This window comes from Corythoichthys intestinalis, chromosome 1 (genome assembly GCF_030265065.1).
Source record: "Corythoichthys intestinalis isolate RoL2023-P3 chromosome 1, ASM3026506v1, whole genome shotgun sequence".
NCBI classification, from domain to species: domain Eukaryota; kingdom Metazoa; phylum Chordata; class Actinopteri; order Syngnathiformes; family Syngnathidae; genus Corythoichthys; species Corythoichthys intestinalis.
Window position 1 is genome coordinate 6100234 of NC_080395.1, and position 23556 is coordinate 6123789.

At 44.7% G+C, this 23556-nt stretch overlaps 1 protein-coding gene across 1 annotated transcript in view; it reads right to left on the reverse strand.

Moving 5' to 3' along the window:
• Nucleotides 1-7435: 7435 nt before the first annotated feature.
• Nucleotides 7436-23556, reverse strand: part of LOC130913920 (NACHT, LRR and PYD domains-containing protein 3-like) — a 32606-nt gene continuing 16485 nt past the window's right edge. The window contains 7 exon segments of the mRNA XM_057832892.1: nucleotides 7436-9988; nucleotides 10063-10236; nucleotides 10310-10480; nucleotides 12536-12706; nucleotides 19628-19798; nucleotides 20173-20343; nucleotides 22677-22847. Of these exon segments, the coding sequence (XP_057688875.1) occupies nucleotides 9958-9988; nucleotides 10063-10236; nucleotides 10310-10480; nucleotides 12536-12706; nucleotides 19628-19798; nucleotides 20173-20343; nucleotides 22677-22847 (1060 nt within the window). The 3' untranslated portion in view covers nucleotides 7436-9957.

Below are 23556 nucleotides of genomic sequence, written 5' to 3' on the forward strand. Positions count from 1 at the left end.
ATTGCTGCATTAAATCCGATTTGCGGGACTGGACAGTACAGACCGCCGCGACAGTCTGGAAAAATGTGGCCCAGATCGGATTTAGACCACATACGAAAGTGACCCAGATCGGATTTGAAATGGTCCCGTTCTATGCGACTTGTCACGTTCAGACCGTCAAGTTAATGCCTCACTCGAGTCGGAAAAACACGAAAAAATCGGATTCGTGCATTAAGACCTGTAGTATGAACGTAGCCTATGTCTATATGCTGCCATAGCAGATTCATGGCACATGAAGCCCCCAAACTATTTTTAATTTGTCCGTTTTACCCTGAAAACCCCCGTTTACAGACGTCGCGCAACCGCTTTTGTTTCAACCCAGCCATAAAACGAAGGTGATTAATTATATTTATTATTCAAAATGTCTGTCGTTTTTAGCTTAGAATCATTCATTGATGTCTCATATTTCGGTTTTAAAAAAAAAAACTGTTTAAAAAATTATTCACTCGCATATTTGAAACTTTTAAACAAATTATGTCACAATGAAAAAAATGGCGTCTGTAAAAAAGTCACGGATATCTACTTCATAACTATCACTTAATTGTATTTTTTTTTCGTTACTCTCGCATTTTCTCCGATATATTAGATGATAAATAATTGATCCAAACAAAAAAGTTGAAAAAAAAAAACGTTTAAAAGGGTAAATATATGAAAAAGAAAATCTCGACCACTCCTTGATGTCTGCGATTTCTGCATCACGACTCTTGTTATATTACCATGTTTCACCCATAAAATCCCCCAAAAATCCAGCTGTGGCCATTAACAGCTGTGTCTTGACACTCAGTGATACATGCTATATGGAGTTTTTGGATCAAAACAAAGTAAGCACGCAATAATATCTTGTTAAAGTCATGGCGTCTGTAATTCTGTTCTCGCGTGCTCTCACCTCCAGATAGGGTTTTGCTGTTTTAAAAAAATGTTGTTTTTTTAAATGCCCTCCTGCTCAAAATTTTTCTTCCCCCAGAAAACAGACATTTTAAGCTTTCCAATGATGTATGTACACATGCATATCGGACAATTTTGAAAGTTAGCTAAATTGGGGGTCTCAGAGCGGAACTTCAAGTCACCTGAGTGTTTTCCGCGGGACAAATAAGTATTTAGTCAACCACCAATTGTGCAAGTTCTCCTACTTGAAAAGATTAGAGAGGCCTGTAATTGTCAACATGGGTAAACCGCAACCATGAGAGACAGAATGTGGGGGGGAAAAAAACAGAAAATCACAGTGTTTGATTTTTAAAGAATTTATTTCCAAATTAAAGTGGAAAATAAGTATTTGGTCACCTACAAACAAGCAAGATTTCGGGCTGTCAAAGAGGTCTAAGTTCTTCTAATGAGGTCTAACGAGGCTCCACTCGTTACCTGTATTAATAGCGCCTGTTTTAATTCATTTTCGGTATAAAAGACATCTGTCAACAACCTCAGTCAGTCACACTCCAAACACCACTATGGCCAAGACCAAAGAGCTGTCGAAGGACACCAGAGACAAAATGGTAGGCCTGCACCTGGCTGGCAAGACTGAATCTGCAAAAAGTAAAACGGTTGGTGTAAAGAAATCAACTGTGGGAGCAATTATTAGAAAATGGAAGACATACAAGACCAATGACAATCTCCCTCGATCTGGGGCTCCATGCAAGATCTCACCCCGTGCCATCAAAATGATAACAAGAATGGTGAGCAAAAATCCCAGAACCACACGGGGGGGCTAGTGAATGACCTACAGAGAGCTTGACCCACAGTAAAAAAGGCTACTATCAGTAAGGCAAGGCAAGGCAAGGCAAATTTATTTATATAGCACAATTCAACACAAGGCAATTCAAAGTGCTTTACATCACATGAAAACCATAAAAATCACATTTAAATCAACAGAACGTAAAAACCAAGACAAAAGATCGCATTTAATCACAGAATAATACAATGCGCCGCCAGGGACTTAAATTCTGCACTGCCAGACGTGTCCCCCTGCTCAAGAAAGTACACGTCCAGGCCCGTCTGCGGTTCGCTAGAGAGTATTTGGATGATCCAGAAGAGGACTGAGAGAATGTGTTATGGTCAGATGAAACCAAAATAGAACTTTTGGTAGAAACACAGGTTCTCGTGTTTGGAGGAGAAAGAATACTGAATTGCATCCGAAGAACACCATACCCACTGTGAAGCATGGGGGTGGAAACATCATGCTCTGGGGCTGTTTTTCTGCAAAGGGACCAGGACGACTGATCTGTGTAAAGGAAAGAATGAATAGGGCCATGTATCGAGAGATTTTGAGTGAAAATCTCCTTCCATCTGCAAGGGCATTGAAGATGAGACGTGGATGGGTCTTTCAGCATGACAATGATCCCAAACACACAGCCAGGGCAACAAAGGAGTGGCTGCGTAAGAAGCATTTCAAGGTCCTGGAGTGGCCTAGCCAGTCTCCAGATCTCAACCCCATAGAAAACCTGTGGAGGGAGTTGAAAGTCCGTGTTGCCCAATGACAGCCCCAAAACATCACTGCTCTAGAGGAGATCTGCATGGAGGAATGGGCCAAAATACCAGCAACAGTGTGTGAAAAGCTTGTGAAGAGTTACAGAAAATGTTTGGCCTCCGTTATTGCCAACAAAGGGTACATACAAAGTATTGAGATGAACTTTTGGTATTGACCAAATACTTATTTTCCACCATGATTTGAAAATAAATTCTTTAAAAATAAAACAATGGGGTTTTCGGGGGGGGGGGGGGGGGGGGGGTTCCACATTCTGCCTCTCATAGTTGAGGTTTACCCATGTTGACCATTACAGGCCTCTATAATATTTTCAAGTGGGAGAACTTGCACAATTAATGGTTGACTAAATACTTATTTGCCCCACTGTATATGAGTCTCCATGAGCAGCGGCATCAAAAAATTCAAAGTCGTTCCCTTATAAAATCCCAATTATTTTTTTTATATATAATTATAACACAATTTACAATGCCTATAAAATGCTCAGATTTTACACTCGATGCACAAAAATCACCAAATGCAGAGATAATCACCTATATTTTCAGGATCAATAGCAATATTTAACATATCATATAAGTTTTTGTCCAAAATACAACCTTATTTTTCTTTTATTTACTGCATGTTTTCTTTTTTTTTTTTTTTTTTTTTTTTTTTTTTAACCTGTCCTGTTCAGCTGTTTGACACAGAGAATGGAAGTCTAAGTGCCCGGATTCTGAACAGTTTTAATGTTTCACATTGAGAGTCTGACATACTCCCATTGTGATCATTCAAAATGCCTTTTTATTATGACAAAGCAGCGAACAGGAAGGGATTATGGGGGGACAGAAGAAAAGAAGTACAAGAGAAGAAAGAAAAGAAACACATACACAAACAACAACAAGAAATACATTGAACATCTAAACTAGTTACTAATATGCTGGTGCTATCGTCAGCGAGATGTATTTCCGGTTTACACCATGTGGGGGCCTATTGGCCAGTGAAAGAGGAGAATGGGGGTGGGGGTGTCTATAAGACTATAAGCTAAGTGATTGAAAGGGGTAGAGTGTACACAAATCAGTTCTGTGATCTAGAACCCAGTAATCGTGTGAATCTCTTATGAGTGAAAGCCCGTTGGCGACCAACCCTACGCCGCCGCATCGCCAATCCCGGCACCGGAACCCCCAACCCGAGCATGCCCTACCACATCCAGCAGCACGCAAGCCCCACCGGGCGCGCGACAGCCACGCAGACGGGCGGAGAGACCGCGCGGGCGCCAACCCAGGGCCACGGCCCACACCCAGCCAGCCCGGGGAGGGAGGGCGGGCGGGGGGGAGGGAGGGCGGGCGGGGGGGTGGGGGGGCCATGCGCAGCCCATCCCTCCCTCAACCGCCCAGCAAAGGAGCCACCGTCCCCCCCACCCGGGACCCAGGGTGGTCCCCCGGGCCACCCGCGCGCCCATCAACCGGCCTTCAGGGATGGCAGGAGGGGACGCATCACCAACCCCACGCCTACACCCACCCCCGCCCGCCCACCCGGACCACGAGCCGCAGCCCCCCAACCGGCACGGCACGCCACGGGACCCCCAGCGGCCCACCAAGCCCCAGGCAAGGCAGGGTCCCCCGCCGGTGCAGGCGACACCCCGCTGATACACCGGCGCCCAGCCAGCGACCCGCGACGGAGCGCAGGGCGGACGCCCAGCCAGAGAAGAGAGGGGAAGGCGGAGGCAGGAGAACGCCCAGGGACTGCCATGGGGCGATGCAAGACCGGAGACCCGACCCCCCAACCCACTCCCGCGGCCGGCAGCCGAGGCAGAGGGGAGGCCACACCCCGGGAGCCACGCCATATAGAAAAAGTGTGGGACCCACCTACCACCCTATTACTGTGGCTGCCAGGTTCCCGACTGGCAGCCATCACCCAGCACCGTGATGGGGGTGTGAGGGGAGGGTAGTGCAATGTATGCATTAAAATAGGAGAGCTTGGCTTGGGGCAGTGGGACCGCAGCATGGAGTTTCTGTCCAGCCGCCCGTCCCACCGCCCTTTGCCAGAGCTCTCCTGTGGAGTATGATGTGTGTGGTGCATTTAAAAAAGGTGCAGGGATGGCGGGGCCTGTGGTGAGGAGGCAGCCGTGAGCCCCCCCCCCCCCCCAGCAGGTCCCAACCATCCCACAACCTTGGTGTGTGGTGCATTAAAAACAGGGGGGTATTTACTGCATGTTTTCAACAGCTAATAAATGTCTCAATTTTCACATCAGGAACCTAATACTTGAGGAACGCTTGCAGAATCAATTATAATATACGTATAAATAGATTACTAATAAATTCTATATACAATCACAACTTTTTCATGGAATAGAATAGTCCTTTATTGTCATTATACAGTTGTAGAATGAAATTGTGGAGAATTTCCCTTTGCAGTGCATGATAAGTTAAAATCTCAAAAGTGACTTGCAAGTATAACATTTAAATAAACAAATATAAAATGCTTATGAGAAAGCCCTATGTTCAGGCAGTGCAAACAATCGGAGTGAAGTAGCAGCAGTTTGACAGTCAATGCTTTGAATATTGCAGGTGAGTAAGTATTGCACATAGAATATTGGATATAAATGAATATTGGACTATGCCTTGTGTTTGCCGGTCAGCTTCCTCGACTTGTACTGTATTTATTTCACGTAAATATTTCAAATGTGCTGCTTGTCTTTATGTTCACTGTGGCGCCACCTTACAACAAGTCTGATTCTTGGTTAAAAGCAACAACAACAAGAACAAAAAACCAGCAGTTTGAATTTACTTAAATCTGTCGAAGAAAGATGCTACTCTGTTAGCTCTTTGTTATGATAAGGGGCCTGCCACAATGGCTTTTTCCCTTCAAAATTCTTGTGAATAAATGCTTAAATCACTGAATTCTTTATAGATATGGACATAAAACTGTCTGGGTTCTTGGTTAAAAGAGCAAAAAACTGGGCAGTTACGCATCTATTTTACATATACAGTTTATGTCGAAGAATAATATTAATAAGCTCCTTGGTGGCAAGGCCCCGGTGGTCAATGAGATCCGCCCAGAGTTCCTAAAAACTCTGGATGTTGTGGGGCTGTCGTGGCTGACTCGCCTCTACAACATTGCATGGACATCGGGAAAGTGCCTCTGGATTGGCAGACCTGGGTGGAGGTCCCCCTTTTTAAGAAGGGGGACCGGAAAGTGTGTTCCAATTATAGAGGGATCACACTCCTCAACCTCCCCGGTAAAGTCTATTCAGGGGTGCTGGAGAGGAGGTTCCGTCGGAAGTCGAATCTCAGATTCGGGAGGAGCAGTGTGGTTTTCGTCCCGGCCGTGGAACAGTGGACCAGCTCTACACCCTCGGCAGGGTCCTCGAGGGTACATGGGAATTTGCCCATCCAGTCTACATGTGTTTTGTGGATCTGGAGAAGGAGTTCAACGGTGTACCTGGGGGAGTCCTGTGGGGGGTGCTCCGGGAGTACAGGGTACCGAGCCCATTGGTAAGGGCTGTTCGGTCCCGGTACGACCGGTCTCAGAGTTTGGTCCGCATTGCCGGCAGTACGTCAAATTCGTTCCCAGTGAGGGTTGGACTCCGCCAAGGCTGCCCTTTGCCACCGATTCTGTTCATAAATTTAATGGACAGAATCATTGAGAGGGTCAGGTTTGGTGACCTCTGCTTTTTGCAGAGGATGTGGTGCTGTTGGCTTCATCAAGCCGTGAGCTCCAACTCTCACTGGAGCGGTTCGCAGCAGAGCGTGAAGCAGATGGGATGAAGATTAGCACCTCCAAATCCGAGACCATGGTCCTCAGCCGGAAAAGGGTGGAGTGCACTCTCCGGGTCGGGAATGAAATCCTTCCCCAAGTGGAGAAGTTCAAGTATCTTGGGGTCTTATTCACGAGTGAGGGTAGGAGAGAGCAGGAGATCAACAGGCCGATCGGTGCAGCTTCTGCAGTAATGCGGACTCTGCACCAGTCCGAAGGAGTTGAGCCGAAGCGCAAAACTCTCGATTTACCAATGGATCTACGTTCCTACCCTCACCTACGGTCGTGAGCTGTAGGTCGTGACCGCCGGATACAAGCGGCCGAAATGAGTTTCCTCCGCAGGGTTCCAGGCTCTCCCTTAGAGATAGGATGAGAAACTCGGTCACCTGGGAGGGACTCGGCATCGAGTCGCTACTCCTCCCTGTTAAGAGGAGCCAGCTGAGGTGGCTTGGGCATCCGGTTGGGATGCCTCCTGGACGCCTCCCCGGGGAGGTGTTCCGGGCATGTCCCACCGGCGGGAGGCCCCGGGGATGACCCAGAACACGCTGGAGAGACTATGTCTCTCGGCTGGCCTGGGAACGCCTGGGGATCCCGCCGGAGAAGCTGGTTGAAGTGGCTGAGGAGAGGGAAGTCTGGGCTTCCCTGTTAAAGCTGCTGCCCTCACGACCTGACCCCAGAGCAAGCAGAAGATGATGGATGGATGGATGGATGGATGGATGGATGGATGGATGGATGGATGGATGGATGGATGGATGGATGGATGGATGGATGGATGGATGGATGGATGGATGGATGGATGGATGGATGGATGGATGGATGGATGGATGGATGGATGGATGGATGGATGGATGGATGGATGGATGTCGAAGAATGACGCCAATACCGTAGCAGTTCCCATTCTCCCGTAGATTTTTTCACAACATTTCAAAATGCATGCATGGTACAAAAAATATAATATTTACCTTGAAACCTCGAACAAATCACTCCTGAGGCAATCCTTCCTGTTTGTATGTGGTGCAGCTTTCGTAGTTCTTCAAAAATCCAAGCTTAAATCCGACATGAATGTGTGCCGTCTTCAGATGACTATATGTTACGTCCCAAGGACGGCTCGCAAAGGGCTTAACATAAAACAAGCCACACAAGTTTACAAGTGGACACAATTTATTCACAATAATCAAACTCACAATGAATATATACAAAATGCAAAAGAAGCGCGGCTTCAAGGTAAGCCCAGGCCAAAACAACAAACAAAAGGAACTACACTTGAAGTCCACCCGCTAACTAAACCCTGATCGTAAAAAGGAAAGAACAAAAAGACAGCCACTACCCTAGCTTCCTACTCTAAACAAAACAGGAGAAAACGGGTTGAACAGAAATGGCGGCTTACCCCTACTGCTTCAGTGCTCTTATTTAAAGTGGCTAACACAAACGATCCAATAACGAATAAACACAAAAGACCTCACTGAAAAAGCGGGAGTGCATCAAACTAGAGATCAAATGCACACGAGAGTGAATGGCGAGCAAACAGCTGGCGAGGAGGACCGCGGCACGAATGCTGTCAAATGTGACTTCCCAGAGCGTTGACAGCGGCAGGTTTATGAAGCTTGGCGCCTTTTCGTCATGGCCAATCAGCGGCAGCGACCTCGTTTGTCCGTCTGGCGTCGATCAGCTTACGTCACAGTAGGAGGGCAGGCAGCCAGCCGGCGGAGGTGACGATCAGCTGACTGGAGGCTTCTCAAAATGAAACAACAGTTAAACGGCCAGGGCCGTCACACTATAACTAATTTAATCTCGGCCCCCTATGGTTAGGCGTGACGCAAAGAATGACAAAGTGTCAGGTCAATAGATAGGTTATGAAGTCTATGGGCCTCGCCTTCATATACTGTAGCATCGGCGAAGACGGTAGGCGAAGAAGAAAACCTTTGAATGCTGTCTCCAAAGTGGAAGGATTTGATTGCGGGGGCTTGAGGGGGGCTTGCTTCGCATGCATATTGAAGGGAATAGGTACCGTTCTCGCACACACCATATAATTGTTTGCATTAGTCTAACACATTCATCTCACTATAGTTTAGGCAGTCTTCACTCCATGCCCTTGACACAGTAAAGTGAATCACCTTATCGGACCTCATGAGGGGGAAATGAAAAAATGGTACCATTTCTCGAAGGCACCGTCTAACTGTTTGCATTACTCGAACACATGTAATATAATTAATCAGGGAATGGTATCATTTCTCATACTTACTGTAGGACTGCACTACTCTAACACATCTAATATAAAATTAATAGCACACCAAAGTTTAAAGAAGCAGAGTAGATACACAATGCCATCTTATCACTGAAGCCCAAAGTGTGAGGCGCGAGCAAGATTGACGCACGACCTCTGGCAATCAGTTCTCCCGACAACAAACAAGGACAAAGACCAGCGCGCTTTGTCCTAAAACAAGTAGCGCCAGCCCGGATAAAAAAGTTGATAGCGGGCGCTTGAGACGTCAAAACCAGCGTCGGTCGCTGTGGCAACCATGAACCTAAACCAGCCAAAACCGGCCACAGAGGGAAGGTCCCAAAAGCAACGCCCGGACACACCTTCGGCCCGGCCTACTCCACCCCGAACTTAAAAAAAACACTGGACACAGATAAGACAGACTTTTTTGCTCGGAAATATTTTCTATGTAGCCTTATTTTGAATTTAGCATTGTTCCTCCATCGTCTGTTTTTGCCTTGTTTTTTGACCATTGTCGACGAATAATTTGGCAACCTGCTTTCGGTGAGTCTTCTTCAAACTTTTGGAACATGGAGTCAGTACAAAGGGTTAAAATAAGAGGTGAACGCGCGGAATATCCACTCTGCTGGTTGGCGCCCGGAAGCGATAAGCAGCGGAGCACCACTTCGTTCGGCTGTTGCAGTTTTCCGTGCGGTTTGGCCGGGGGGCGAATTCCAACGGCTTCCGCGTCGATAACGTCAGCACATGTACACGTCACATTGGGCGTGCGCAGCAGTGCTACTGAACATTAAAAACAGCAAATATGGCGGAACGTCTGCTTTAATTTACTGTTTTTGTAATATCTTTTATTTGAATATATTAAGTGTTTCCATTTTTGTGCCTTTTGGAGCAAAAGAAAAATGCCATTTCTTAGAGTGGGCGGGTCTGTCGTCTTCGAGGCTAAGGAGGTTGTTAGGGTCAAAGTGCATCATTGACTGTCGCCATGCAAATCTGCACTGCGCCCTAGGGCCTGGCATGAATACTACATTGTTTTCAAGCGGAACTGCGACATTGAGACGGAACCATTTGAATGCTAAATTGAAATTTTTCTTGTTCTCGGAGAGTCACCATGTAAACGGCCCCTTACTCTGCTCATTTGGCCTACAACAGTCATTTGTTACTTTACCAAAAGTAGTGGGCCAAAAATTGTACTCATGTAAGAGTCGTGTTACTTCCAAATAATATTGCTTCAGTAAAAGTGGTCATCTAAAATTATTCACTCAAGTAAAGAAATGTACTTGGTGAGAAGAATACTGAAGTACTAAGAAACTATTAGGAATACTTGTTAAGTGTAAAAAAAAAAAAAAAAAAAAAAATCCAGACACACGGTGGTCTTACGGTCGTCGGACAGTACATGGGAGCAAACAAAATCTGAAGGAGACCAAATGGGCTCAACATCTTCTAAAAATAAACATTTGGAAAAACTCGCTCTTCTTGACGACGGGGATCAAATGTGAAAAAATCTGTAAAATTCAAAGCTGAAGAAAAACACAAAAGTATCGGAATTGAATGCGAATAAATATTCTGACAAACAACACTGTTTAGATCCTACCAGAGAGTTGTCAGGCTATAGCTGGGATCCTTTTGGACGTCCAATAAGACCCTCTTTCCTTCTTCTCCCATTGGATTCCCATACAGGAAGAGCTTTTGAAGATGGAAGGGGTTGAACTTGAGAGCCTCGGCCAATGAAACGCATCCTCCCTTCGTGATTCTGCAGTCGTACAGCCTGCAACAAATGAGATAACTGCCTGAAGTCAGGAAGGGAACCTGGAAGATTACCAACAGGACGAGCTCCTTACACAAGGACTTGTAAGATGCAGTGTGGACTGGCCAGTCCTTTAGAGAGGATCTCCACCCCTTCATCTGACAGATCGTTGAAGCTCAGGTCCAGATGCCTCAGGTTGGATGGAGAGTTGAGAACGGAAGCAAGCAGGTGACAGCTGCCTTTTTCCAGGTGACAAGACCTAAGACTAGGAAACAGAAGCAGGAGGAAGACGTGAGGGCAAGCAAAACATAACGCTTGCTGAGTTTCGTATGCTGTCATGAATTATAATTATAAACTAGCCCTGCAAGCAGGACTGAATGGGCCCTCGCACAACATATTGATTCCACAAATTTCATCGCTTTCCATATGTATGTGCAAATTTCGGTGAGTTTTCGAGCATATTCAGGCCTTTAAATTGGCCATTTTCATCCTAACCCTAAACAAAAAAAAACGCCAGACTTTGCTACCCCGCACAGGTCAGGCCCGTTCATGAAAACTCACCAATTTGATAACATCTCATATGTCTCATGAAGAGTCTCACCAATTTTGAGGAGGATCCAACTAACTGCCTCGGCACAATAGTCTCAAATGTGAACGCTGGTTGTCGACTAAAATGGCATGTTTTTCAACATTCAATCCAAAATATCCGATTTCCTGTTGGGTTTGGAATATTGGTGCAAGAGACTTAATGAAGCAGTTTTGCACAACGTATCGACTCCCCAAATTTCCCCGCTCTGCGTTGAAAAAAACCTAAAAGGAGAGGCCTTTTTTAAAGATTCTAGATTCTGAGCCATTTTGTGACATTTTTTTGTAAAGTTGCAAAATTATCGAAATTTACGCGAAGCCGCATATATGTGCAAATTTTGGCGATTTTTTGGGTGAGTTTTTGAGCATGTTAAGACCTCCAAATGGACCATTTTCATTTGCCATGAATAAGGAATAATAATAATAACCAGCCCTGCAAGCAGGACTGAACGGGCACTGGAAGTAAGGCGCAACTCGGACGTCTAGCAGACTGTGACGGCACGCAGGTCGGGGTGGTGGCAGATCGTCCCCCTTGAAGGGGAAACGATATCGTCATCGCACACACCATATAACTGTTTGCATTAGTCTAACACATATATAGTCTAACACATACATATGGTACAGGTTTTCGTAGGCACCGTCTAACTGTTTGCATTAGGCTAACACACGTAATATAATTAATCAGGAAATAGTATCATTTTCATATTTACGGTAGGACTACACTACTAATATAAAAATAAATAGCACACCATAGTTTAATGAGAAGAAATAGAAGAGATACACAATGCCGTCTTATCACAAGAGTGACGCACCAACTCGGGTAATCTGCTCTCCCAGCAAACTCCAAAGACAAAGCGCTTTGTCCTAAAACAAGTACAACCAGCCTGGACAGCAAAGTTGATAGCGGGCGTCCCAATCCGCGCACGAACCTAAGCCGCCCAAAACCGGCCACAGCGGGGGTGGCCCAAAAGCAACGCCCAGAAACGCCTTCGACAAGACCCGCGTCAGCAAAGACTTCAAAAAGACTGGACACTGAGATAAGACAGATTTCTTCTGCTCGGAAACATGTAGCCTTGTTTTGGATCCAGAATTGTCCCTCCGTCGTCTGTTTTTGCCTTGTTTTTGACCATTGTCGACGAATAAATTGTCAACCTGTTTTCGGCGAGTGTTCTTCAAGCTTTTGAAACATGGAGTCAGTGTGCAAAGGGTTAACACAGGAACGCGCGGAGTTTGGCTTCCTCCTGGCCTGGCACTCGGGGGCGTCGAGCGGCGGAGCACATTTCCGTTCTGTTGCCGGCCTCCCCGTGCGGTTTGGGCTGGGAGGACTAAATTCCTTCACCCTCTAATCGTATATTGAGAACCGGTTGGTGCTCGGGCCCTAACAATAATAATAATAATCCTTTACATTACAATAGGGCCTTCGCGCCTGTTGGTACACGGGCCCTAATTATTTTTAAAGATGAATAGAAAAACAGCAAATCACAAAACCCAATGACAAATCTGAAAACTAATCGTTTCATTGATATGATGCATTGTATTTCCGTGTGATGATGTCACAAACAGAACACTCATGTGCTAGCTGTGATGGTCTTCATTTGTTATTGATATCGTCAACATGGACGTTTGTCTCATACGACCACATTGAGTGAATGGGTCCTTTTGCAAATAACAGCAGTGATTCTATTTATTGGTCGACCAGAACCACAGAAGATAATGAAGAGGAAGAGCTCCATACCGGAGGACTTGTAAGCTGCAGTGTGGACTGGCCAGTCCTTTCGAAAGGATCTCCAACACCTCATCTGTCAGATTGTTGTTGCTCAGGTCCAGATGCCTCAGGTTGGATGGAGAGCTGAGAACGGAAGCCAGCGGGAGACAGCTGCCTTTGTCCAGGCCACAATCCCTTAGACTGGAGAACACAGGCAGGAGGAAGACGTTAGCCAAACATAACGCCTGCTGACTTTACTATGGTGCTTTGAATAATAATCATAAATTTTATTTCAAGATGCAAAACAAACCGACACAAAAAAATAGAAGCGCAAAACTCAATGACAAATTTGAAAACTGTTCGTTTTATCGATATTAAAGGGTATTACAACACCTGGGGAAATGCTAATATTCCATCATTTATCCATAAACGCATGCCTTTTGAATTCCTATCATGCCACTTCGTGCAATTACACACATCGCAACACAAAGAAAATGATAGAAATTTGGATCAATTGTCAAGCTAAGAGGACCCGCCCCCGAGATCCCGGAAATCTAGCATATTGTGTGCGTGACGTCACAACAAGGAAACAACCGGCTCAGTGCTTAGTACTGAATGGCAGCGATGATGGCGGACAATTTTGTTTCTAGTTGCAGCGACGAGCCCGACGTAACGAACATTCTTCTAATGGTGGAGTTATGAACCTTTATTCAATTAATCAATTTGAGCCCAAATGAAAGCCAATGCAGCCTAATGAAACGATCACTGAAGGGAGCAATCACACTGATGAAACACCGGCAACAGATCGTGTGGGAAACAACGAATGGTTTGTTTTGCATTTCTTTTTGTGAAGCTGATACACTGTGACCGCAAAGTAATGTATAGAATGATTATCATTTATTGTGCTATCATATGTTAGGTTTTGTGTTGGGTTTTTCCTAGTGTGACTCGTCCCTGTGATTACCCATTGATTTCACCTGTTTTGCCTGCTCCTAGTGAGTCCTCCTGTATTACCCAGCTGTTCCTCGTTGTCTCGTTACCCCTTGTCTGTATGTGTGTATATAAGCACCCAGTTTCTTTTCACTCCTTGTTGCGTCATTGTCAATGTCAGAGTCTATGTCAATGTCAATCTCCACGTTCATGTCATCATTTTTCCCCAGTTCCTCTTCCTGCTAGGAAACTAAGTTTATTAGTTAGCCTGACTTTTGTGTGTTAAGTTTTTGGATCACCACAGCCTTTGTTTTGTACGTTGTTTTTGCTGGCTTGAGTTAAATCATTTTTGCACCATCTATCTGCCTCGCCTCCCTTTCCCTGCATTTGGGTCCACACACCACCTGCCTGCTCGGTTTACCTGACAGAATGACGCAACCTAATATGGACCCAGCGGGAAACCTCCGACCCACCAGCCCTGCTCCTCACCTGTTTTTGGATTCAGATTTCTCTGATTGTGAAGAAAGCCCTGAATTAATTAACCTTCTTTCCGACACCGATCCCGACCCAGATTTTGATTTCATGCCTTTTTTTTTCACCCTCTCGTTTTTTTTTTCCAGGCTTCCCTCATTCCATGCCACCCAGTCTGTCCATGAACACTGTCCAAAAGCCTCGGCGTGCTCGTCCACGCCGACGTCGTGGACACGTCTCCGCTTCCCGAGGCTACTGCGCCGGCTCCCCGCAGTCAAATGCCCGCGCCGGCTCCCCGCAGTCAAGTGCCCGTGCCAGCTTCCCGCAGTCAAGTGCCCGCGCCGGCTTCCCGCAGTCAAGTGCCCGCGCCGACTCCCCCCAGTCCTGTACGACCACGCTGCTGTCGCGCCAGCAGACTCCTGCGACCAGGCTGCTGTCACGCCAGCAGACGCCGACAACTCCGCTGCTGTCCCGCCAGCTGATGCCGACGACTCCGCTGCTGTCCCACCAGCAGATTCCGAAGTTCCTGACCCTCTCCCCAACAATGCTACTCCCGGCTTCCTGCCATGGCTTGGCGGCATGGACGACCGAGCACTACTTCGTCTGGGAAGCCCGCCTGATCGGCCTGTGCGGTCGCCCAACGTCTGGCGCCCCGGGCGCCCTCCCGATCAACCCGTGCGGTCGGCCCATGTCTGGCGCCCAGGACGCCCGCCTGACTAGCTTTGATGGGCTGATGTTGCTCCCTCCTCCGGGCCCCTTTCTGCCCGCCATGTTTGGGACTTTGTTTTTCTTGGGGACGTCTGTGATCCGTCCGTTTGGGGGGGGGGGGGTTGTGTTGGGTTTTTCCTAGTGTGACTTGTCCCTCCGATTTCCCATTCAATTCACCTGTTGTGCCTGCTCCTAGTGAGTCCTCCTGTATTACCCAGCTGTTCCTCGTTGTCTCGTTACCTTGTCTGCATGTGTGTATATAAGCACCCAGTTTCTTTTCACTCCTTGTTGCGTCATTGTCAATGTCAGAGTCTATGTCAATGTCAATCTCCACGTTCATGTCAGCATTTTTCCTCAGTTCCTCGTCCTCCATGGAAAGTAAGTTTATTACTTAGCCTGACCTCGCCTCCCTTTCCCTGCATTTGTGGCCACACACCACCTGCCTGCCCGGTTTATCTGACATTATGAATTTTCACTCTGCCAACAGACACAAATATGAATGGGATTAGAGGATTTGTTCTATATATTTTACGAGCGATAATTTATACATGTGTCCAGTCCTATATCCAATGCGTAATATGTATTTTATTAAAAGAGTACTCACTCTGGCCATTTCCCTCCTTTGCCTAGCCTGGGGTAGTGGGGTGGTCTCATCAGAGCCAGTCATCGTCCTCTTTCTTGATATCTTGGGACATTTAGGTTGCTGCGCGTGTATGGTAGGCACCGCATCTGCTTTCAGCAGCAATTTCTTAGCAAAACCTGATTTCATTTGCCCATAGTTCGAATAGCTTTCAGGTGTAAAATGCGCACCACACAAAACCGTGCCGGAGGCCGGGTCTGCAAAATTAGCCCTCTTAGCACGGACGAACTTTACTCATTATCTGCATAGTCCAGGGGCGGACTGGGACTAAAAAGCAGCCCTGGACTTTGACTCAGCCCAGCCCACAAGAATTGCTATACGAAGGGAAACACAGACCCCATAGGGGGGTCCGACACCAATCTGGTGTCTTACAAGTGTAATCAGTTGATTGCAGTCAGGTGCTGCTTGTTTTAGCAGAAACATCATTGGTTAAACTGTCGGTACTCGATCGGTTGAAACAAAAACCAGGCCCCACAGCGGCCCATGAGGACCGGTTTGGAGACCCCTGCCATAATTAATCTTGCCATACAAATAATAAATTTCAATGAAAATACAATAAACATTTCAAGACAGATCCTGTATACATAACCTTCATTGGAAAGTATTAACCAGAAAACAAAACGATATATATATGAATAAAAATATATATCATATCAATTTAACTACCTAAACTTTAAAGTAAAACCATTCATTTTATTTATATTTTGTTATACTTCTTCTGAATTAATATTGCAGCTGCGTGTGCGTACGTTGTTTTACCGCTAAAATATTTTTTTCTAAGAAGAGTGATAGTTGGACTAGCATACTGTAACTTGACACGATTGCAAACAGGGACATGGACTAGCTGGCACTAACCCTTTAATTGTCATTTATTCCATGTAAAATGTAGCTACCTGGTGGATAACAATTGCCAGTATGCCAAGCAAGTGACCCTCTTCATCCCTTTTTACTTGCCCTGCGCTTGTCTGGGGAACTTCCACCTGATTATCATTACCCCCTCCCTCTTCTTTTCTCTCTTCCTGCACTGGCTGCTCGTCAGAGCGGCTGCCGCTCCCCCTCTCACCGTCGCCGGGGGCTGGGCTGCTGTTACCCGACGTGGCCGTTGCAGCCAGACTGCTGCTTGCGAAAATATTTGTCAACTTTTGTTATTTAATGCTTCGCTCTCCAGTTTCTTTAATTTTTTTCTCCCTAACCTTCTCCGCGCCACCCTTCTCTTTTCTTTTTTTGCCACCACCATCCATATTATGCATTAACGCTCCTTGCTATTTTGCTTCCACAAAGAACCAATGAAGGCTACTCTGTGCTTTCTTCGTTCTTCTATCAAACTGGCGATGAACAGCCAGACGCATTGCTGCCACCTGTCGGATTGGATGCGAACTGTAGATAATCAGAGGCAAAGGGGGGATAAAAACAGTGATGTATAATGAATGGCGGCCTCCGGCCGTCCAGGGCACTGGTTGTTCTGTGATCCTCCAGAACCTACAGATTACCAGTCCGCCCCTGGTGTAGTCCAGCTCTTTTTCTCGCGTCCGGAAAATCATGGGTACTACACTGCGACAAATGGCTATTTGTACACCACATAGCATGACAGGTTTGAACCACTTTAGCGATTTTTTGCTAAAACACGAACGCAACTCTCTCGTTGATAAACAATGATGGCACATGCCTCGACCTTTTGTTTCCTTGTTATGACGTCTCCGCCCCATTCGGCTGTTTCCGGAATACTTTCGGAAATGTTCGTAATTTTCGATCTAATTTCGATAATTGGCCATGAATGTGATTTATTTTTTTGTTAACTTTATTAATATTTGTTATCTTGCCACATAACGGTTCTATTGATATCTTACAGCTCCTTAGTATTATAATACCCTTTAAAGTGTATGTCAACACCTGGGGAAATGCTAATATTCCATCATTTATCCATAAACGAATGCCTCTTGGATTCATATCATGTCACTTCGTGTAATTACACACATCGCAACACCAAGAAAATGAGAGAAATTTGGGTCAATTTCAAGCTAAAAAGACCCGCCCCCGAGATCCCAGAAATCTGGCAGATTGTGGGCGTGACATCAAATCAAGGAAACAACCGGCTCAGTGCTTTAGTACTGAATGGCGGCGATGATGGCGGACAATTACGTTTCTAGTTGCAGCGACGAATCCGACGTAACGAACATTCTTCTAATGGTGACGAGGAGAGTTATGAACCTTTCTTTGGTGTTTTGGGTTATCAGTTTGAGCCCAAACGAAAGCCAATACAGCCTAATGAAAGGATCATTGAGGGGAGCAGCCACACTGATGAAACCCCGACAACAGTTCGTGTGGGAAACACCAAATGGTATGTTTTGCATTTCTTTTTGTGAAGCTGATACACCGTGACCGCAGAATAAAGTAATGTATAGAATAATTATCATTTAATATGCTATCATCGGTTTCGCTCTGCCATCCGACACAAATATGAATGGGATTAGAGCAGGGGTCCCCGGTGTGATTTGGGTCTTTTTTTCACGGACCGGTGTCCCTCTTTTAAATTCAGTTGGACTCTCAATGTTATCCATTGGTGCTAAAAAACTATTTACATCACAAACATACATGTGCAACACGGAAATGGCGTAAATTTACGCTTAACGACACGGCGAAGTCGTTAAGTGAGAGGGCTACGTGCAGTTGTGTGCGCCAAACATGGCAAACGTAAGTTAATATTCCTTTCTTTAAAGAAAGTTTGTAGTGTGTACTTAGGAATCGCTGCATTCGCGGTCCTTTTTAACGTTACGCGCATGCCAACTTTGTCAGAACACCGGCAATGTGCGGCAGAAAAATACAGCAAATATAAAATAGCATTTGTTTTTAGCCCCGTCGTGTTAAGTGCAGGGAAAAAATACAACTCGCCCGCTGAATCAGTGGGAGGGCTGAGTTTGTTTCGTTGAGACGATATGGGAGAGTGAGAGAAGCTAGCATCAAGCTAGCGATGTTGGAAATTGTAGCAGTTTTCAGCGTGCTCCAAGCGATGTCGGGATATTCCGAAATGACTTCAATCCAGAACTTCGGTAGAGTTGTTGTCTCAAATGTACGTTTAAGTCGCCGTGATTTGCAATCTCTACAAGCTGATATTTCTGTTCCACAGACATGCTCGAATCACTCGATTTATTCACATACGGGTCACGAATTTTCTCCTTCGCAGTTCGTGGGTCTTTAGTGATTGGGAAGTAGCATAAATTTTGTTTTCTTTGAGGTTGTAGGCACATCTTCTGGCTCGTCAGGTTCCCGTTTCCCTGTAAAACTGCAAAATTAGCCCTCTTAGCACTGACAAACTTTACTCATTGTCTGCGTAGTCCAGCTCTTTTGCTCGCGTTCGGGAACTCATGGGTACTACATTGCGACAAATGGCTATTTGTAAACCACATAGCATGACAGGTTTGAACCATTTTAGCGTTTTTTTGATAAAACACGAACGCAACTCTCTCGTCGATAAACAACGATGGCAGCCGCCTCGACCTTTTGTTTCCTTGTTATGACATCTCCGCCACATTCGGCTGTTTCCGGAACACTTTCGGAAATGTTCGTCATTTTCGATCTATTTTCGATAATTGCTCATTAATGTGATTGATTTTTTTGTTAACTTTATCAATATTTGTTATCTTAGCACATAACGGTTCTATTGATGTCTCACACCCCCTTTGCGTTTTCATACCCTTTAAGCATTATTTTTCTAGTGATGAAGTCACAACCAGGAACGCTCATGTGCTAGCTGTGTCGCAGTTTTCATTTGTTTTGGATGTCGTCAACTAGGACATTCGTCTCGTACGAACACGTTGAGTGAGTGGCTCATTTTGCTCATAACAGGAGTGATTCTATTTATTGGTCGACCGTAACCACAGAAGATTATGAAGGCAAGGCAAACTTATTTATATAGCACAATTCAACACAAGGCAATTCAAAGTGCTTTACATCACATTAGGACTCTGGCTGCAGCATTCTGTACTAGCTGCTGCTTCCTGACTGATTTTTATATCAAGACCTGTAAATATACCGTTGCAATAGTCCAATCTGCTGAAAATGAATGCATGCATAAGTTTTTCCATGTCTTGTTGAGCCTCTTAATTCTGGCTTTATTTTTTAGGAGGTAATAAGCAGATTTATTGACGGACTCTAGATGGCTATCAAATTTTAGGTCTGAGTCAATAATTAAGGCAAGGTTTCTGACTTGATTTGTAGCTGTAAGTGACATTGTGCTAAGGTGCCTGCTTATCTTTGACCTTTCCTGTTTTGGCCCAAAAATGATCACTTCCACATTTAACTGGAGAAAATTATGGCACATCCATTTATTGATTTGATGAATGCATGAATGCAAATGGAAAGGAGGAGCTCCTTACATGAGGTCTTCTAAGGTGCAGTGTGGACTGGCCAGTCCTTTCGAGAGGATCTCCACCCCTTCGTCCGACAGATTGTTGTCGCTCAGGACCAGATGTCTCAGGTTGGACGGAGAGCTGAGAACAGAAGCCAGCGGGTGACAGCATCCTTTGTCAAGGCGACAACACCTCAGACTGGAGAACACAAGCAGGAAGGAGACGTGAGAGCAAGCCAAACATAACGCCTGCTGATTATAGTATGCTGCCTTGAATAATAAAAATGGATTTTATTTCAAGCTGGCAAATTAAGAAAAGGGCAAATTACAAAACCCAGTGACAAAACTACTCGTTTTATCAATATGATGCGTTGTATTTTCTAGTGATGTCACCAACAGGAACGCTCATGTGCTGGCTGTGATATTCTTTATTAGTTTTGGATGTCGTCAACAAGGATGTTTGTTTCGTTCGACCACATTGAGTGAATCGTTCTTTTTTGCTAATAATAGCAGAGATTCTATTGATTGGTCGACCGGAACCACAGAAGATTACCAACAGGAGGAGCTCCTTACGTGAGGGACTCTAAGATGCAGTTTGGGCTGGCCAGTCCTTTCGAGAGGATCTCCACCCCTTTGTCCGACAGTTCATTCACGCTCATGTCCAGATGCCTCAGGTTAGATGGAGAGCTGAGAACGGCAGCCAGCGGGCGACAGCTGTCTTTTTCAAGGTTACAAGTCCGTAGCCTGGAGAACACAGGCAGGAGGAAGACGTGAAAGCGAGCAAAATAAAATGCCTTCTGGTTTACGTATGCTGTCTTCAATCATAATTATACATTTTATTTAGGGCTGTTAAATTTACCACGTTAACGGGCGCTAATTTTTTTTTTTTTTATTAATCACTTTAAAATATTTGACGCAGTTAACGCACGCACGGAATGATCCGTTCATGCGTTGCCTCAAACAGTTTACAATGACATCGTTTTAGCACAATGAGAGCAAAAAGACTTTTGGACCACGTATTTTATTGGCTTAAGCTTTAACAGTCACGGTTGCCTAATTTCCCATCACGCATTTGGGAGAGCAAGAGACAATGTTTTCCTTAACACCTTAATTGAACACAACGCATATCTGATACCATTTGCAGCCACTACTGACAGTCATGGTTGCTCAGCTTCCCATAATGCATTTGGTCAGAGCAGGAGATGTTCTTTTTCTTAACATGCCTAATTAAACATAACACAGAACATACTGCGTACCATTTGCAGCCACCACTGACAGCCATGATTGCCCAACTTCCCATCATGCATTTGGACAAAACAGTTAAGTCGCTACAGTATCATTTAGTGAGAGCACAACAAAAATGTTATTCCCATCTCTCAGAGGAGACAATCTTTTCTTAACACGCCTAATTGAACCCAACGCAGAACATACTGTATACCATTTTCAGCCACCACTGACAGTCATGGTTGCCCAAATCCCCATCATGCATTTGGGCCGAACAGTTAAGTTGCTACATTATCATTTAGTGAAAGCACAACAAAATAAATCTTCCTGTCTCTCAAAAAAATAATGTTCACAAAAAGAAAAGCGCTCAATGCAAAGAGAACTGGCATTCCCAATCAGATAGCTATGCAAAATACACATAAATGTTAATAATGTGAATGCCATCTTGTGGATTTATTGTTATAATCTACAAATACAGTACTTATGTACCGTATGTTGAATGTATATATCCGTCTTGTGTCTTATCTTTCCATTCCAACAATAATTTACAGAAAAATATGGCATATTTTAGAGATGGTTTGAATTGCGATTAATTACGATTAATTATTTTTTTAAGCTGTGATTAACTCGATTAAAATTTTTAATCGTTTGACAGCCCTAATTTTATTTCAATATGACAAAAAAAGATAGCAAATTACAAAACTCAGTGACAAATGGATTGTATTTTCTAGTGATGATGTCACCAACAGGAACGCTCATGTCAAGGCTGTGATGGCCTTCATTTATTTTGGATGTCGTCAACAAGGACGTTCGTCTCGTACGACCACATTGAGTGAAAGGTTCATCTTGCCAATAATGCGTTAATCACAGCATAGAAATTAATTAATCATAATTAATTGCAATTCAAACCATCTCTAAAATATGCCATATTTTTCTGTATATTATTTTTCGAATGGAAAGATAAGACACAAGACGGACATAAACATTCAACATACTGTACATAAGTACTGTATTTGTTTATTATAACAATAAATCCACAAGATGGCATTCACATTATTCACATTCTTTCTGTGAAAGGGATTCACGGATTGAAAGACTTGTAATCCTTAAAGGATAAACGTGAGTTTGTATATTGTGACTAAATATTGCCATGTAGTGTATTTGTTGAGCTTTCAGTAAATGATACTGCAGTGACTTAACTGTTCTGCCCAAGTGCATGATGGGAAGTGGTGCAACCATGACTATGTGTGGTGGCTGCAAATGCTGTATCTTCTCTGCTTTGGGTACACGACAGGGTGTTAAGAAGAAGATCAACCCCTGTCGTTCTTCCCCTTGTCGCTTCCCACAATATTTATAGTTGCTGTAGGATAGATGACAAAGCTTTTGCCAATTAAAAGCACGGCCCCAATGAATGCCTGTATCTACTCCACTCACTTGACACTGTCCTTTATCTCTGTATATAAGCAAAATGGCGCCATTGTAGGCTGTTTGCGGCAATGCGTGAATGAGTTGTACCGCAAATGCATTAATTGCGATATTTTCACGTGATTGATTAAAAAAAATTAATTGCCGCCCGTTAATGTGATAAATTTGACAGCCCTATACAGTATTTAACAATTCAAAATGAATGCATTCATTTGGGATGAAATCCATAACTGATGCTACAACAATCTAACGATATGCTGGCAAGCGGGGTGGCCAGTGGGGTGGCCACCCCCTGGTGGCGCCACTGCACCCTTTTTGACTTCAAAACGGTGAATTTCGCCGAAAGGTGAGACATTTTCATGCCTGAGTGATTCTATTTATTGGTCGACCGGAATCACAGAACATTAAGAACAGGAGCAGCTTCTTACTCGAGGGATTCTAAGATGCAGTGTGGGCTTGCCAGTCCTTTCGAAAGGATCTCCACCCCTTTGTCCGTCAGATCGTTGGAGCTCAGGTTCAGATTCCTCAGGTTGGATGGAGAGCTGAGAACGGAAGCCAGCAGGTGACAACTGAGCTTGTCCAGGTAACAATTATGAAGACTGGAGAACACAGGAAGGAGGAAGACGTAAGAGCGAGCCAATCATGCGGCCTGCTGACCCAAGTATGCTATCTTGAATCATAATGATAAATTATATTTTTATATTAAACTTTCCCAGCGTTATTTCGTTGTGTAAAATGCTTTTATAATGATCATACAAATATGTAAATTGTTGCTGCTGCGTTGTTGTTTTTTTGCGTCACTTACAGTGCCTTGCAAAAGTATTCGGCCCCCTTGAATCTTGCAACCTTTCGCCACATTTCAGGCTTCAAACATAAAGATATGAAATGTAATTTTTTTTTTTATATACATACAGTGGGGAGAACAAGTATTTGATACATTGCCAATGGGTTTTCCCATTGGCAGTGTATCAAATACTTGTTCTCCCCACTGTATATCTGAAAGTATTTTCATTTGACTTCAACAAGGAGTGACACAAGAGCCAATAAAAAGTTGTTTAATGTCTGACTGCTTGTGTTGCCTCATGATTCACGAAAAATATGCTTTGCTTTAGAATTTTAATGTATCCCAGCCTTTAATGCATCGCGATGCATTGTCGAATCGAATCGTGACCCTCTGAATCAAATCGAATCGAATCGTGGCCCTCCGAATCATAATCGAGTCGAATCGTGAGGGCAGTGCCGATGCACACCTCTACTGGGAACTACTAGTAGACCAGCATTCTGAGAACGAAATGTTCTGTTAGGGCG